The sequence below is a fragment of the Takifugu rubripes genome, chromosome 9 (genome assembly GCF_901000725.2).
Source record: "Takifugu rubripes chromosome 9, fTakRub1.2, whole genome shotgun sequence".
Classification (NCBI taxonomy): domain Eukaryota; kingdom Metazoa; phylum Chordata; class Actinopteri; order Tetraodontiformes; family Tetraodontidae; genus Takifugu; species Takifugu rubripes.
The window spans coordinates 7,970,089-7,982,759 of NC_042293.1; the positions used below are offsets into that span (position 1 = coordinate 7,970,089).

Genomic DNA, 12,671 nt, shown 5'->3' on the forward strand with positions numbered 1-12,671 from the left:
CTTTCCCCTCAGCCTCGGCACTTCACCATTCGCCTCAGGTCCCGTCTTCTGCGTCCACACCTTTAATTGCTTCCTGTTCCGGTTTGACAGGAAGTGGACCGAAGTGAGCGGCCAGTGGCGCCCGGGCTCACTCCACCTGTGCCGTTGCCTGCCGCTCCTCACTCCGCTGCAGACCTCAGGGAATGACGCAGGCGTCAGGCATTCCTGGCGACCAGACCGAACCCATGTGACAGACGCTGTGCAAACACGCCCACTCTGCTCACCCAGCACCAAACACAAGCTTTGTTGTCACTGCACAAAGCTCCCATGAGGCCTGGGCGAGCGGAGACGGGGGTGCTCCGCGTCGGCCTCCCTCCTCGTCCCGCCACATCTGTGCAAACACTCAGCTGCAGACCGTAGAGTTGTTTTAGCCCGTTCATCCTGGACCGACTGTATATGGAAATGTTACGGTCGTTCCCAGTCACATTCCAGCGATTGCTCTGGTCACAGGGAAGTAAAAGCACATTGGACAGGAATGCCGACAATCTGCCGTTCGTCAGCGACCACAAGGACTCCCAGCCGCAAGGACGTCTGACAGGCGTCTACATAGGCACTCTTTGTTCTTGGAGCTTTTTCTTCCTGTTTTATTTTAACCCGTGTCGTCACCACAAGATATTGACCTGGGGAATCAGTTATGCAAAGTTAACTTGCTGTTGCTATTGGTTACGTTGGTGTTCCCTGTATTATATTGGCGTCAAATGTTGACTTGGATCTTGTTCACTCATCAACAACAGAAAGTGTTGTCTTAAGGAGGGGGCCGTATTTAAAGTCTGGGTCAGTGTTTCACCAGATAAAACTGGTTCAGGTCTCTGCAGAGGAAGCAGATGGAAAAGTAATAAATGATTTGGATTCCAACAACAGGGAGAAGAAGATTTATGTCAAATAAAAAGTGTTCACAGGGAAGATGGAGCAAAATATGTGCTGTCAAAGAAATTCTGCAATTCTTGAGCAACATGCACGCCCACGTGCGCGATTAGAATCAAGCCTGATTCTGCTGTGTTTGCCTCAGATGAACCAACATGAGTTGGTTTGGATTCGACATTTAAATATAAAATGAAACCTCTGCCCGGAGGTTGCACTCTCAGACACTCACTATTTCTGTTTTTCCTTTTCCTCCAAAGATCACCCCTCTGTTCGCCGTGACCATTCGTTTGATTGTTCCCTTTGTTTGGGTTTTTGGGGATTTTTTATTTAGCATTGTTGCTAATTTAGCTCATTATTTTCCTTTTCCCTTTCCTGTTCTGCCTTTTGTTCAGTCCTATGCGAGTATTTTTAGTGTTTGATTGTTTTGGCGTTTCAGACTGAACAACGGATCCAATGTCTGCCGATGGAAACGATCCAACAGACGTCTCCAATTGAACAATTGAAGCCTCATATTAGATCTCTTGACTGTGAAGACCCACAGTGAAAGCATTTCTTGATCTTATCTCAGATTTGCTATTTGGTAGACTAATATAAGCTTTCAAAACTCTCTGAGAATTAACTCATATGCTGACGATCTTCCTTTTTTTTAATCAAAAACAGCAAAATAACGAAAGAGAGATGTACTTTATTCCTGAAAATCTTCTGTGTGTCACCTCAGATGGAATTCCTGATGCTAAATAGCATGTTAACCTCCTTAAAAGTGCATTTTTATAAAATATATGCCAGCAGATGTTACATATGATGTCTGCCAACATTAGCACTCATAGCTCATTAGCACTCAGGATGCACATCCTGTGCATTCAAATGTGGCAGTCAGCTTAAATACTCACAGGAAGAGAAGAAAATAAAGCTCTCTCTCTAGATACCAACTGTGTGGTCACAATCTAAACATAGTTCAGGGGTTGGACTAACTGTTTGGCCAGAGGACGCTGGCAAAAGTCAATTTGTTTATTTAATGATATCTTGCACTTCTCACAAATTGCACAAAAAAGCCTTGTTTCTCCTGGCATGAAAAAGGCAGTGTAGCTCTGGAAATGCAGTTATTAAAACTTCGTGCCTGTTTTGGTTTTCAGCTTTGTTGATGTGGTGAGTTACACAGAGGTTACCCTGACAACAGTCTCTTGAGACAGCTTTTTTTTAAAAAAGTATTTATTTAAAGCTTGGTCGCGTCTTCTGCTCATGCCCTCCACGTGTTAAATATTTGCAAGCAATCTGCAGAAAACTGCCGTTGTCTTTTTGGCCGGAAACATCCGCGATGCTTTGCACCACGCCTGACGCGTGACCAGCTCTGCACCCGCCCAACATCCCAAAGACAAACCCCACCCCAGCATGCTCAGCCCCAGGCTGCCAAAAGACCCAGCACCATTGTCACAGGCCCAGGCGGAAGCTTCGGTCCTCAAGCTGTGAGACTCAGCCTCTCAAAGCTTATCATACGTCTGTCCTGGTTCCCGTCTCGTCCCGGCTTGTAGGCTGAACGAGCTCCAGCGTGGAGTTTAATGAGCCCGTGGAAAAAGAAAACGCTCCTTCTGTGACTGCAGATTTACTGCTCCCGCTGAGTAATTACACATTCACTGCTGGGCTGGAAAGGACGTCACAAACCAGTCATGCAGTCGGTCTTGTCACAGATTGACTTTATTTGGGATTTTGCACGGTAAACAGCATCCTGTTGCCGGGGAGATTCCAGAAACCCGAGATGACCTCGTTCCTCATCTGGCAAAGTGAAATATTAAACCAGAGGCAAGAACGGACACGAGTTTCTCTGACACAAGTGGAAAGTTTGGAGGCTGTTGAATGGATTTGGCAGCGAACAGTGAGTGGTAAAACACTGGTGTAACTGGGACAGATTCTCCACCGTCCATCTTTGACCACGTTGCTGCCTCCTCTGCTCTGAACTAGCACACGTTGGGCATTTGCAATTCCAACTTTTGCTAACAATCCCAGTCTGGGTCCAGATGTTGATTTTGCGTAGGTGTCAGTCCAAACAAAGACCATCTGAGCACAGCTTATTTGATTCATTGTCTGGGATCTCTGGAAAGATGAAAATGAAATACATCTGTGGATGTTACCAGGATCCCACTGAGACACACAGCGAACGGGAAAGAAAGAGACGGCAAAATGGGATGAATTGGAAACCTGGAGGAGGGGGGGGGAGAATAAAAGACCAGATGGGCTCTCAAAAAGTGTTGCCGTCAGGAACGTGAAAGGGGGAAGGAGGGAGGGGAAGGGGGGATGCGGGGAAGGAGGAATGGGAGGCAGCCAAACAGCAGGAAATAGGACCGTCGTATCGGTTGCAAAAGTGTGGCGGCAGGAAGTGGGAAGAGAAAGAGCAAGAGAGGCGAGACGACAGTCAGTTGATGTGGGGTGGGTGGGGGAGGTGGGGCAAGTGTGGGAGAGGCGGGAGGGCGTGTCCTCGCCCCGCTCTTCCTCCTCTGTGTCTGTGGCACATGAGCCTCTGCCTCTTTTCGGCGAGCAGAAAAAAGTTGTGGTAAAGTCTGAGTCAGCTCCAGCCGCCTGACATCGACTCCCTCCTCACAGGCAGGTTTCCTCTTCTCCTCTCTCCCCCTCTCTCTCTCCCACTCTCTCTCTCTCTCTCTGTCTCTGTCTCTCCCTCCGTGTCCTCACTACTCTCTCGCCCATTCATTCTCTCTCTTAGCACAGACAGACAGACAGACGGACAGGCAGACAGACCGCCACGCTCTTGGCAGGTTGACGACAGGAGAGCCCTCACACACCTTGACTCCCAGCCTTCGCCCAGCCGTCAGCAGGACCCAGGATGTGGACGCTTCTCCTGGGGGTCACCTTTGGATTACTGGCCTCCTCCAGGTCAGAGCAGCTGAAAGGTGAGGGGGGCTGTGGCTTCGCCCAGCACACGTTTTTTTCTCCATCGTCTCCATTATAAATGACTGTCTGGCTTCTTTGTTGCCGGTTTGATGGTCAGACTGGTAGTTTGTTGTTTGCCCCCCCTCCCCCTACCTTCCTCCTGTTGAGCCTCACTAAGATTTTCTGTAAAGGCAGAATAGTGAAAAAGAGAGGAGGCGGTTCGCTGCCGGCACCGCCGCGTGCGTGGCTGGAGTGGATGCCGGCGTGAGCGCGACACCGGCACAGACTGGCTTACGTCTGGCGGTCTGAAGCTGCTGACAGACACAAAGGAGACGAGCACGCTCGCTCAGCCACACGCACCTTCACGGATGTAAGCCTCTTTTTTATGGGGGCTTTGCTCCTTTCCTCAGGTAGCAAGGCGGTTTCCACGGGTTACCGGAGAGTCCACGAGCCCCTCTCCAAGCTCCGTGTTTTATTCTCTGACACAAAGGACGTTAAGCACACGCTCGTGCCCCCCGCCGACCCCACGCCGTCTCCTTCTCCTCTCTTTGTCTCTCACGCGTGGTTTCGTTGCTCAGGGTGACAGAGATTCTGGGCTCTGGCTGAAGTCAGCGCCGCTCGTTTGTGTCAAAGGTTTCAACTTTTTCACTGCTCTCCGGTCTGGGTGTAATTGTGGCTGAAGCTTTGAACTTCTGAACTTGTGGTGATCTTTCTCCAGAAGAGCACAGCTCAACCCCTGATGTGTCTGCCCCCACCCAATAATTCTGATGAGTGCTGATATTTCGAATGATTCATTGGATCGTGGGCCTATCTGATACTCTATAATGTTCCGTTTCTGGGTTTCGGTCGCACCCTGATCTCTCTGTTCCCTTATATGCAATCGTGTTCTATTTTCTGAGGCTCCTAAAGGTCTGCCTACGTCAGTAAAGGAGGGACCATGATTTTGATTTTTGCCTCTTTGCTTCTGTTCCTCGAACCACTCTGAGCTCTTTACTTCCCCTTAACATTGCCCATGTTTGTCCTTTCGGTCTAACAGCTTCTCCTCAGCGCAACCTTGACAACGGGGGCCTGTGTTTGTGCCATTTCCTGGTGCCTGACACCCACACGTGTTCCTTCACTGCCAGAGCACCTTTCTCACAAATCACCCATCCTGAAGCCGAAGGCTTCGTACATATTCGTCATCTCCTTCTTTTTTCTGCCGATTTTATGCTCCAAGACACAAAAATGTCCACGTTGTAAAGAGAAGAACAGGCTCATTGTCATGCCACAATTTCTAAAAAGGGGAAATGTAGTTTCAAGTAGCTTTAGCCTTGAGCAAGAAGCCTGGTTAGACAAGTTATCAGTGTTGTCTTCAACAGACGACATTTAAAATTTAGAAAGGACGTCAAAGATAACAGGCAGATCCAAGTAACTGTTCCAAAAGAAAAATTGTTTTATCCATTTTATCTAGACGACACAAGTTCCTACAAGAAAGTCAACCAGTCAGAAGACATTTCCAGAAAATACTTGTTCTGTTCCAACTTGGATGGGTTGATGGGCGGATGTCAAAGGTCAAGAGATTCATTCAACACGTGATTTTTTTTTTTTTGTGTCAGTGAGTTTTCTGAACAAGGACTCAGCTTCGGACCCGAAATGAACAAAAAGGTGTCGAAAGAAACAGTGAAGAGAAAAACAGGTGGTGAGAGTCCTTGGTGTGACCTCCAGTCTAGATTGTGTGTGTGTGTGTGTGTGTGTACGACACAAACATATTTTTACTGACTCTCACGTTTCACCTGTCACTCCGGCCCGCCGGACCCAGGCGCAGTTACGCACTGACCCTGCTGACTGAGCAGCTTCGTTTGAGTGTGATCGTGCAGAGCGGCACGGCGAGATGCTGGTCACAACATCTCCCCAAACCAGCTGACGAACTGTGACCAAAGAGACGCTGGGCCGCTCACAGAGGCTCCTCTGTTCACACATCGGCTCTGCACATGTGATGCCTTCACATCCTCTTTAAGAAGAATGTTAAGACAGGAAGTCCAGAAGCCCTATCGCTCCTTCCAGGACATGACGTCAACACTTTCTGACCATTTGCGACTGAGCTGTGACGGAGTTGTTGTGTTTGTTGCGCTTTCCGGTCCGTCATTTGCCTTTCGAGTGTGCGCACCTGCGCGCTGTGTGGCGCCAACATGGCGCACAGACGACAAACAGGGATGAAGGGGTGAAAACAAGGGAGAAGGGGATTCATACGGTATTGAGAGGGAAACTCTGTGGTTTGTCATGGAGCAGCTAGAAAGGGTTTTCGAGACATTGTGTTTGAAGCCCCGTCCCTCTCAGCCTCTGTACACACAGCTTTCATCCGTTTCCTTGGTTTCAGCTCCGTTAGGTGAGTGTTTAGACAATCAGAACCCTGGGACAGTGTGCTACTCCACTGTGTAAAAACAGGCCAAACTGTCCGCTCTGCATACTGATTAACGCCCTCAATTCAGCCCCCCCCCAACCCCGTTCTGCTCGCAGATGGTGAGTTCCGATCCCCCTGGGAGGTCGCGCGGGGCCTCCTGGCTTTCAGATGCAGTGTGGCGGCCTGAGCTGAGACGCTAACAGGTGTTTGTGCTGCGTTCTGGTTGGTGTGCTTGACAGTGAAGCAAAGAAGTTGTATTGGCAACCCAGCAGTTTCAGCAGTTTCAAGTGGCCGTCTTGCTGCAGAAAGCCCAGCTTTCTGGCGGGCTGCTGCCACGGCAGCTGTGAGGAGGGGGGCGGGGGGGTTAGCCAATCCAGTCTCTGTATATAAGGTTCATAGATACCAGTAGTTCAAACTCAGTCATTTCTAGGCTGCTGGTGAAAAATGAGATTATAACCTTTTAATTCTGAATGTTTGATCTCTTTTTTTCCACTTTTTTTTAATATTAAGAATATCTTTTGATACCAGTTGTGGGGCCAAGACACCATTAAGTGAAATATCCCCTCCGTCAACGGACACGTCGCGTTTCTTCATATGTGCCCTTTTCCTTCCCCCGAATCGTCACCGTATCTGCGCATCTTTGAGGTTTCAGTGATGTCATCATCACCAGCGCTTCCATCCTGTTCACCGCACTTTCACATTTTGTGCAACCGTCACCATGGAAACACACTAAAGCAAACACCAAACACCAAACAAATCGAGTATGTGTGTGTGTGTGTGTGTGTGTGTGCGTGCGTGCTTCCTCTGTGCTGGCAGAGTTTCATACTGAACATGTGTTTGCAAAGAAACGTCCCATTCTTGCTTTCACCACTTTTTTGGCACAAGTCGTCATGTGTCTCCAACTATTCTGATGATGGATTTCACATGACGGACATTTCATGCTTCCCCGAGGAGGTTGCTCTGGGTGAGGGCGGCTCCCAAAGATCACAGGGGGGGGCTTTTTGCACTGTTGGGGAGTGACCTCCACAGGCAAACATGCATGTGGGTCAGGGCTCTCTTGTCTTTCCATTTTCCCGAATTCTCCGCCTTCGCTTTAGCAAATGCTAAATGCGGCGTCCTGCTTGTGCAGGACGGATTTGACTGGATTCCCGTTCACTGATCAGAAGATATTGATTTCCCTCTGACACCACGTAGCTTTTGGGGATTAACGGCCAAATCCTGTAAAGTCTCAGGATCCTCTTGTCTCTTCGCGGTTGAATGTTTTTCTGAATACAACAGTGAAACTTTGGGTCCTCTGCTCACGCCGAGCGCATAAAGAACCAGATGAACACGGCAAAGTTAGCCGAACCTCTCTGCTTCTGTCAGCTCAAGTGTGATTAAGCACGGGGAAACTTTTCGTTCCATTATTCATTCAGCAGGTCAGAGTAATGGCGGTTTACGACGCAGACGGCCTCAGACAAAGCCAACAGCTAACTATGAGAAGGAAAAACACAGTCCCATGATTCATCTGTGCTCCCCTGCCAGATGTATGAACCAGTTAGTCCATGACTCAAGACTTAGTTAGTCTATTATTACTGCTGTGGATGCGTTAGCATACAGATTCACAAGGTTTTAGGGTCCAAGTGAAGCTTCCAAATGGCTGAAGTGATGCAGTGAGGAAGGATGTGGTCTGGATTATTATGGCTGGAGTTGAAACAATAAGAGTTCCTTCCAGATGCCTTCAGCTTTGCCTCATCGTTCCACCAAATGCCAAAAACAAAGAGAGAAAAATGGTTTGGTTACAGCAACTTTCTAAATGCAGCACGTAATGACACCCAAAACCGCCTTTCCCCCTCTCCCTCCCTCTGTGTGTGCTTATGTGTGTCTTTCTCTCTTCCCTCTTCCCTCTGCTTCTCCATCTCTCTCTGTCCCTCTATTTCTGTCTTCTCTCTGTCTCTATCTGTCTCTCCCTCGCTGTCCATCTGCCATTCGCTTCATCCCTCTGTGTGTCTCTCTTTCTCTCTCTCTGTCCTGTGTGCATCCCTGTCTCTGCCCCGTCTCTCTCTCTGTCCCCCTGTCTCTCTCTGTCCCCCTGTCTCTCTCTGTCCCTCTGTCTCACTCTGCCCCCTTGTCTCTCTCTGTCCCCCTGTCTCTCTCTGTCCCCCTGTCTCTCTCTGCCCCCCTGTTTCACTCTGCCCCCCTTTCTCTCTCTGTCCCCCTGTCTCTCTCTGTCCCCGTCTCTCTCTGCCCCCCTGTTTCACTCTGTCTCTCTCTGCCCCCTGTCTCTCTCTGTCCCCCTGTTTCACTCTGCCCTCCTGTCTCTCTCTGTCCCCCTGTTTCACTCTGTCTCTCTCTGCCCCCCTGTCTCTCTCTGTCCCCCTGTTTCACTCTGCCCTCCTGTCTCTCTCTGTCCCCCTGTTTCACTCTGTCCCCCTGTCTCTCTCTGTCCCCCTGTTTCACTCTGTCCCCCTGTCTCTCTGTCCCCTGTCTCTCTCTCTCTGTCTCTGCAGTGAATGCCCGCAGCTGCAGCTATGCCAGGGTGTTTCTGGTGGAGGGGGAGAGCCGTCATTCCCTCAACTTTGACATGGCCCAGACGGTGTGCGAGCAGCTGAACGCCACCTTGGCGAGTGCAGAACAAGCCGAGGAGGCCTTCACCGCCGACATGGAGACATGCAGGTAAACCTCCAGGCTGTCATGTTGAAAAGCTTTGTTCTGTTCCACCTATAGAGAGATTGCCTATAGAGGATACATGCAAGGGTCTGTCAACACATGCGTTGTGGCGAGTATGACTCATGAGGGAACCATCAAAAAGAGGAACTGCTTTTTCGGTCTGAGAACAGATTCACTTCTGCCCGGTTCAGGAAGAAAATTCTCAAAGAAAAAAAAACAGCCGACTCTCACTGCTGTACAATCTCAGAACCTCTCTGTCCTCGCAGGTATGGCTGGATCAACAACATTAGCATCGCCATCCTCAGACACACCCCCCACCAAAACTGTGCCAAGAACATGACCGGCTTCATCATCCTGTCCCACGTGAAGGCCGAGGAAAAGTTCGACGCGCTTTGCTACGACGAGAATGGTAACGGTGCCCTGGCGAGATGAGAAAAGTCCGATAAAAATGGTTTTGCTTGTAAATAACACCCACCTTCTCTCTGCTCCCCCCAATGCTAGTTGGGCCTGAGAAGAATTGTGCTGAAGCTTTTCAAAACGCATCCTTAGAGCCATCAGGTCAGTATAACTCACGCTGGTTTATGGCGAATAGACGGAAGAAAACATCGAACAATTATTCTGGACTGTAATTCATCGCTCATTCATGGTTGTCACTGGTATCTTTGCAAATATCCAGATCAGGACAGTGATGACGAGCTGACACCGACGCTGTCGGCCACGTCTCCTCCGACGGACCCAGACGCCACCAATGACAACATCACCCAGCGCGTCCCGCTCATTGACTTTGATCAGTCCCCCGGTTCAGGGATGCTGCCCTTTCCTGAGGAGGCGGAGGCGGATCCGACGCCCCCTGTTGGAGACCCAGTCGAAGTACAGCCCACAGCAAAGAATGACTCCCAAAGCGAGCCCCCGGCGCCTAAAGGAAGCGATGTGACTCCTGAACGTAAGAAAAACACCCGGAGGGGCTTCTGCTGACAGGATAATAAATATCTGGATCATAAAAAATAGCTTCTTATTCAACAGGAACACACTCTCAAAACCTGGAGGCCTTTAAGATTTCTGGTGTCCATTAAAAATGAGGATTTACTTCTAAATTGCACTGATACAGTGTCAAATGACAATTTGCCAAGTGCACACGCAACAGGTTTTGGGAGGATTGGAGTAACTTTACACACAGATGACGCCCTCTTGTGTTGGCCTCGGTTATTTTTGTCTCTGAGTCCCCTCAATTTGGGCCTCTTCAACAAAATAACACAAGGGAAATGCAAAACTCAATGAACAGGCGACAAAGTTAACGATTAGACACGATTTTACCAGTGGAATCTAAGGGTTTTCTGCTTCCCCTCTGCAGCTCCCATACCACGAGACCCTAAAGGCAATGTCCAGGGTCCGGATGGGCCTGAGCCCAAAAAACAAGAGGACAGCAGCACGAGTAAGCCACTAAACTAATAGTCCAATCTCGCTGGGACGCTACTGTCCTATCTGGATGATCAATGTTGTTTTTCTGCTTTTCTCCCTACAGACTGGCTGGTGATCACTCTTACCATTCTAGCCGTTCTCGCTATTCTCCTTGTGTGTGTTGCTGTTGCAAAAAGAAAAAGGTGTGGCCCCCTTTCAAAGCCCCGACACCCCCTCAGAACAGCATGTATAATGATTTAGATTAGAAGATATCTCCTGGCTGACGGTAGCCTGTAGTCAGTCCATCTTTCGCATAAACCTGAAGGAAAGGTGAAAATAATCCAATCTGCTGTTGCTCTTTCAGGTGGTGCGGCAAAAGTCAGACCCTGATGATCACGTCAAAGGATGGTGGCGAGGGGAACGGAGCCACGGCGTTGGCATCCAGTTCCCAGGCCCAGGAGAGGGAACAGGAAATGGTGACACTCATGAACAAGGAGAAGATCCAGGAGAACGGCAACACGGAGGAGTTCACTGTCATCAAGCTGGAGGAGACGGCAGACAAAGACCAGCTAGCATGAGGGAAGACGCAATGGTGGGCGGGAAGGCGTGGGTGAGGAGCGCAGGGGCAGAGTGAGACGGTTAGGAGATTGTATGGGTGGGGGTGGGGCTCTGAAGACAAGGAGGTTAATATATATATAAAACTGCTTTGGTAGCCAGCACTGAATGGACACTGAGTGTGGCACTGAGTGTGTTTGACTGAGGTCCAGGGTCTCCTTTCTGCCCGTGTAGGGCGCCCTGTCAGGCGACCGGACGCATAGTGGCGTTACGCACGTACCATGCTAATGTATCATGTGAATATGTCCTGTGCCAGTTCTTTGCATGCTATAGCTCTGTGGAGGCGAGGGCCGCAGAAATGTGCTGGGTTTTAAATCACAAGCTCCTTTAGCCCTAAATGAAAAATAATCAATCAGTAGCGAGAAGTGGCTCGTTTTACCAGAGGGGAGGACTTACCCCCCCTCTATTCCAATGGGTTTTTTTTGTTTTGTTTTGTTCTTTTTGGCTTACATGCTAGCCTTGTGTATATTTCAGACATTTCACCTGTGGTGTGCAAACTTAATTTATGCAGCATTCATTGTTTTGTTTCTTTTTGTTCCTGGGTTTTCTGTATATAAAGTATGTGTCTATGGAAACGCCTTAGTGTTAGCTAAGTGCTTCGGTGGTGCTAGTGGTAGAAAGAGATATCCCGTTTTCAATAAAGGAATATTATTGGGTTTGGGCTTTTCTTTTTTTTTAGCTATTTGATTAAAGCCGAATCTTTGAAGTACACCACTGGATTTTGCAGTAGTCAGAGTAGAATGGATCTTATTGTGTAAATCGAGTTATTATATTGTGTCCAAAACTACATGACGGATGAATTATTGTAGGTGGTTAATTAGTTCTAGACTTGAAAATGTGGTTTATCCTGCTGAAGATAAGCAGGAGTTTTAATGCTAAATTAGGTTACATATGTCATATTAGGAGGGGGGAAAACACATGGTCCTGTGAAAAAATTGCTTAAGGGGGAGGGTGCTGATGAATGGAACTTTTTAGCCTCTGTCCCCGTGTCCCTGTTCTTCTATATTCATTCATGTTAACAAAGAAAAGATGTTTTTCTACTGAGCTAAATGCATAATTCCGTGTGATAGCTAGACGTCTTTAATGTAGCATTGAAATCTGCACATCAATTACAGGCCAACTTTTGTCTCTGACTGCTCCCCCCCCCCATCCGCCACTTTGCTTCCATAATTTCTTTTCAGTGTTACGTGTGTAGGCCGGTTCTTTCACGGCAGATGAACCCAACGCATCACTGACAAGATTTGTACGACACAAACGACAATAAATGTGTACAGAATTTGCCTTTGATGTGCTCATTATTTTGCACGTGGGAGGAAAATGGATTTATAAAGAATTCCCATTCGACGTGAAAAAGAAGCGGTTGCCATGGCGCCAAGGATGTGGTGAAAGAATGTGTCAACACAAGAAGAGAAGGCGGAGAGGCAGAGACTTCAGTTTTTTTTAATAGTGCCAATTGACATGAATCATTTGGTCCTCTGACAAATGACAATAATTATTTAGCGTTGGGGAGTCAATGAACACGATGGAGGAGAGAAGTAGGCGAAAGCTTGGCAAAGTCTGGCTGTATACCTGAATATCCTCTATTTTTTGCAGTTTTGTTCCTCAAATGAGAAGAGCTTTTAAAAAATGATGGCTGTACAAATACGTCCCAACTTAGCAACAGCTTCTGTACGAGTAACAAAACAATCAGTATGAGACCATATTTAGTTATGAATCAACATTTATTAGTTATATTTGTATATGTACACCAAAGGTAAAACACTTACTGATATGTAGAAACAGCAACTTTATGCATACCATAGACCCCGGAAAGAATTCTTGTCCTTTTTTTCTTCTTTTTTTTAGT

The 12,671-nt window shown here is 48.1% G+C and overlaps 1 protein-coding gene across 2 annotated transcripts; it reads left to right on the plus strand.

The window, feature by feature from the left end:
• The first annotated feature begins 3,349 nt into the window (after window positions 1–3,349).
• On the plus strand, window positions 3,350–12,106 carry cd44b (CD44 molecule (IN blood group) b). Of its 2 annotated transcripts, none has more exons than XM_003967408.3 (9): window positions 3,350–3,498; window positions 3,617–3,803; window positions 8,653–8,818; window positions 9,079–9,221; window positions 9,314–9,370; window positions 9,489–9,755; window positions 10,164–10,244; window positions 10,335–10,413; window positions 10,575–12,106. In XM_003967408.3, the coding sequence occupies exons 2-9, from the start codon at window positions 3,737–3,739 to the stop codon at window positions 10,786–10,788; spliced, it is 1,074 nt and encodes a 357-aa protein (XP_003967457.2). In that variant the 5' UTR covers window positions 3,350–3,498; window positions 3,617–3,736; the 3' UTR covers window positions 10,789–12,106. The 2 variants fall into 2 exon arrangements, with proteins under 2 accessions (XP_003967457.2, XP_029697206.1); XM_029841346.1 differs by having other exon boundaries at window positions 3,379–3,498; window positions 3,622–3,803.
• Window positions 12,107–12,671: the final 565 nt, after the last annotated feature.

Coding starts and splice junctions, on each gene's coding strand:
- cd44b (XM_003967408.3), top strand. CDS start 3,737: ATGTGGACGCTTCTCCTGGGGGTCACCTTTGGATTACTGGCCTCCTCC. Junction 3,804..8,652: donor CAGGTCAGAGCAGCTGAAAG/GTGAGGGGGGCT, acceptor CTGTCTCTGCAG/TGAATGCCCGCAGCTGCAGC. Junction 9,371..9,488: donor CGCATCCTTAGAGCCATCAG/GTCAGTATAACT, acceptor GCAAATATCCAG/ATCAGGACAGTGATGACGAG.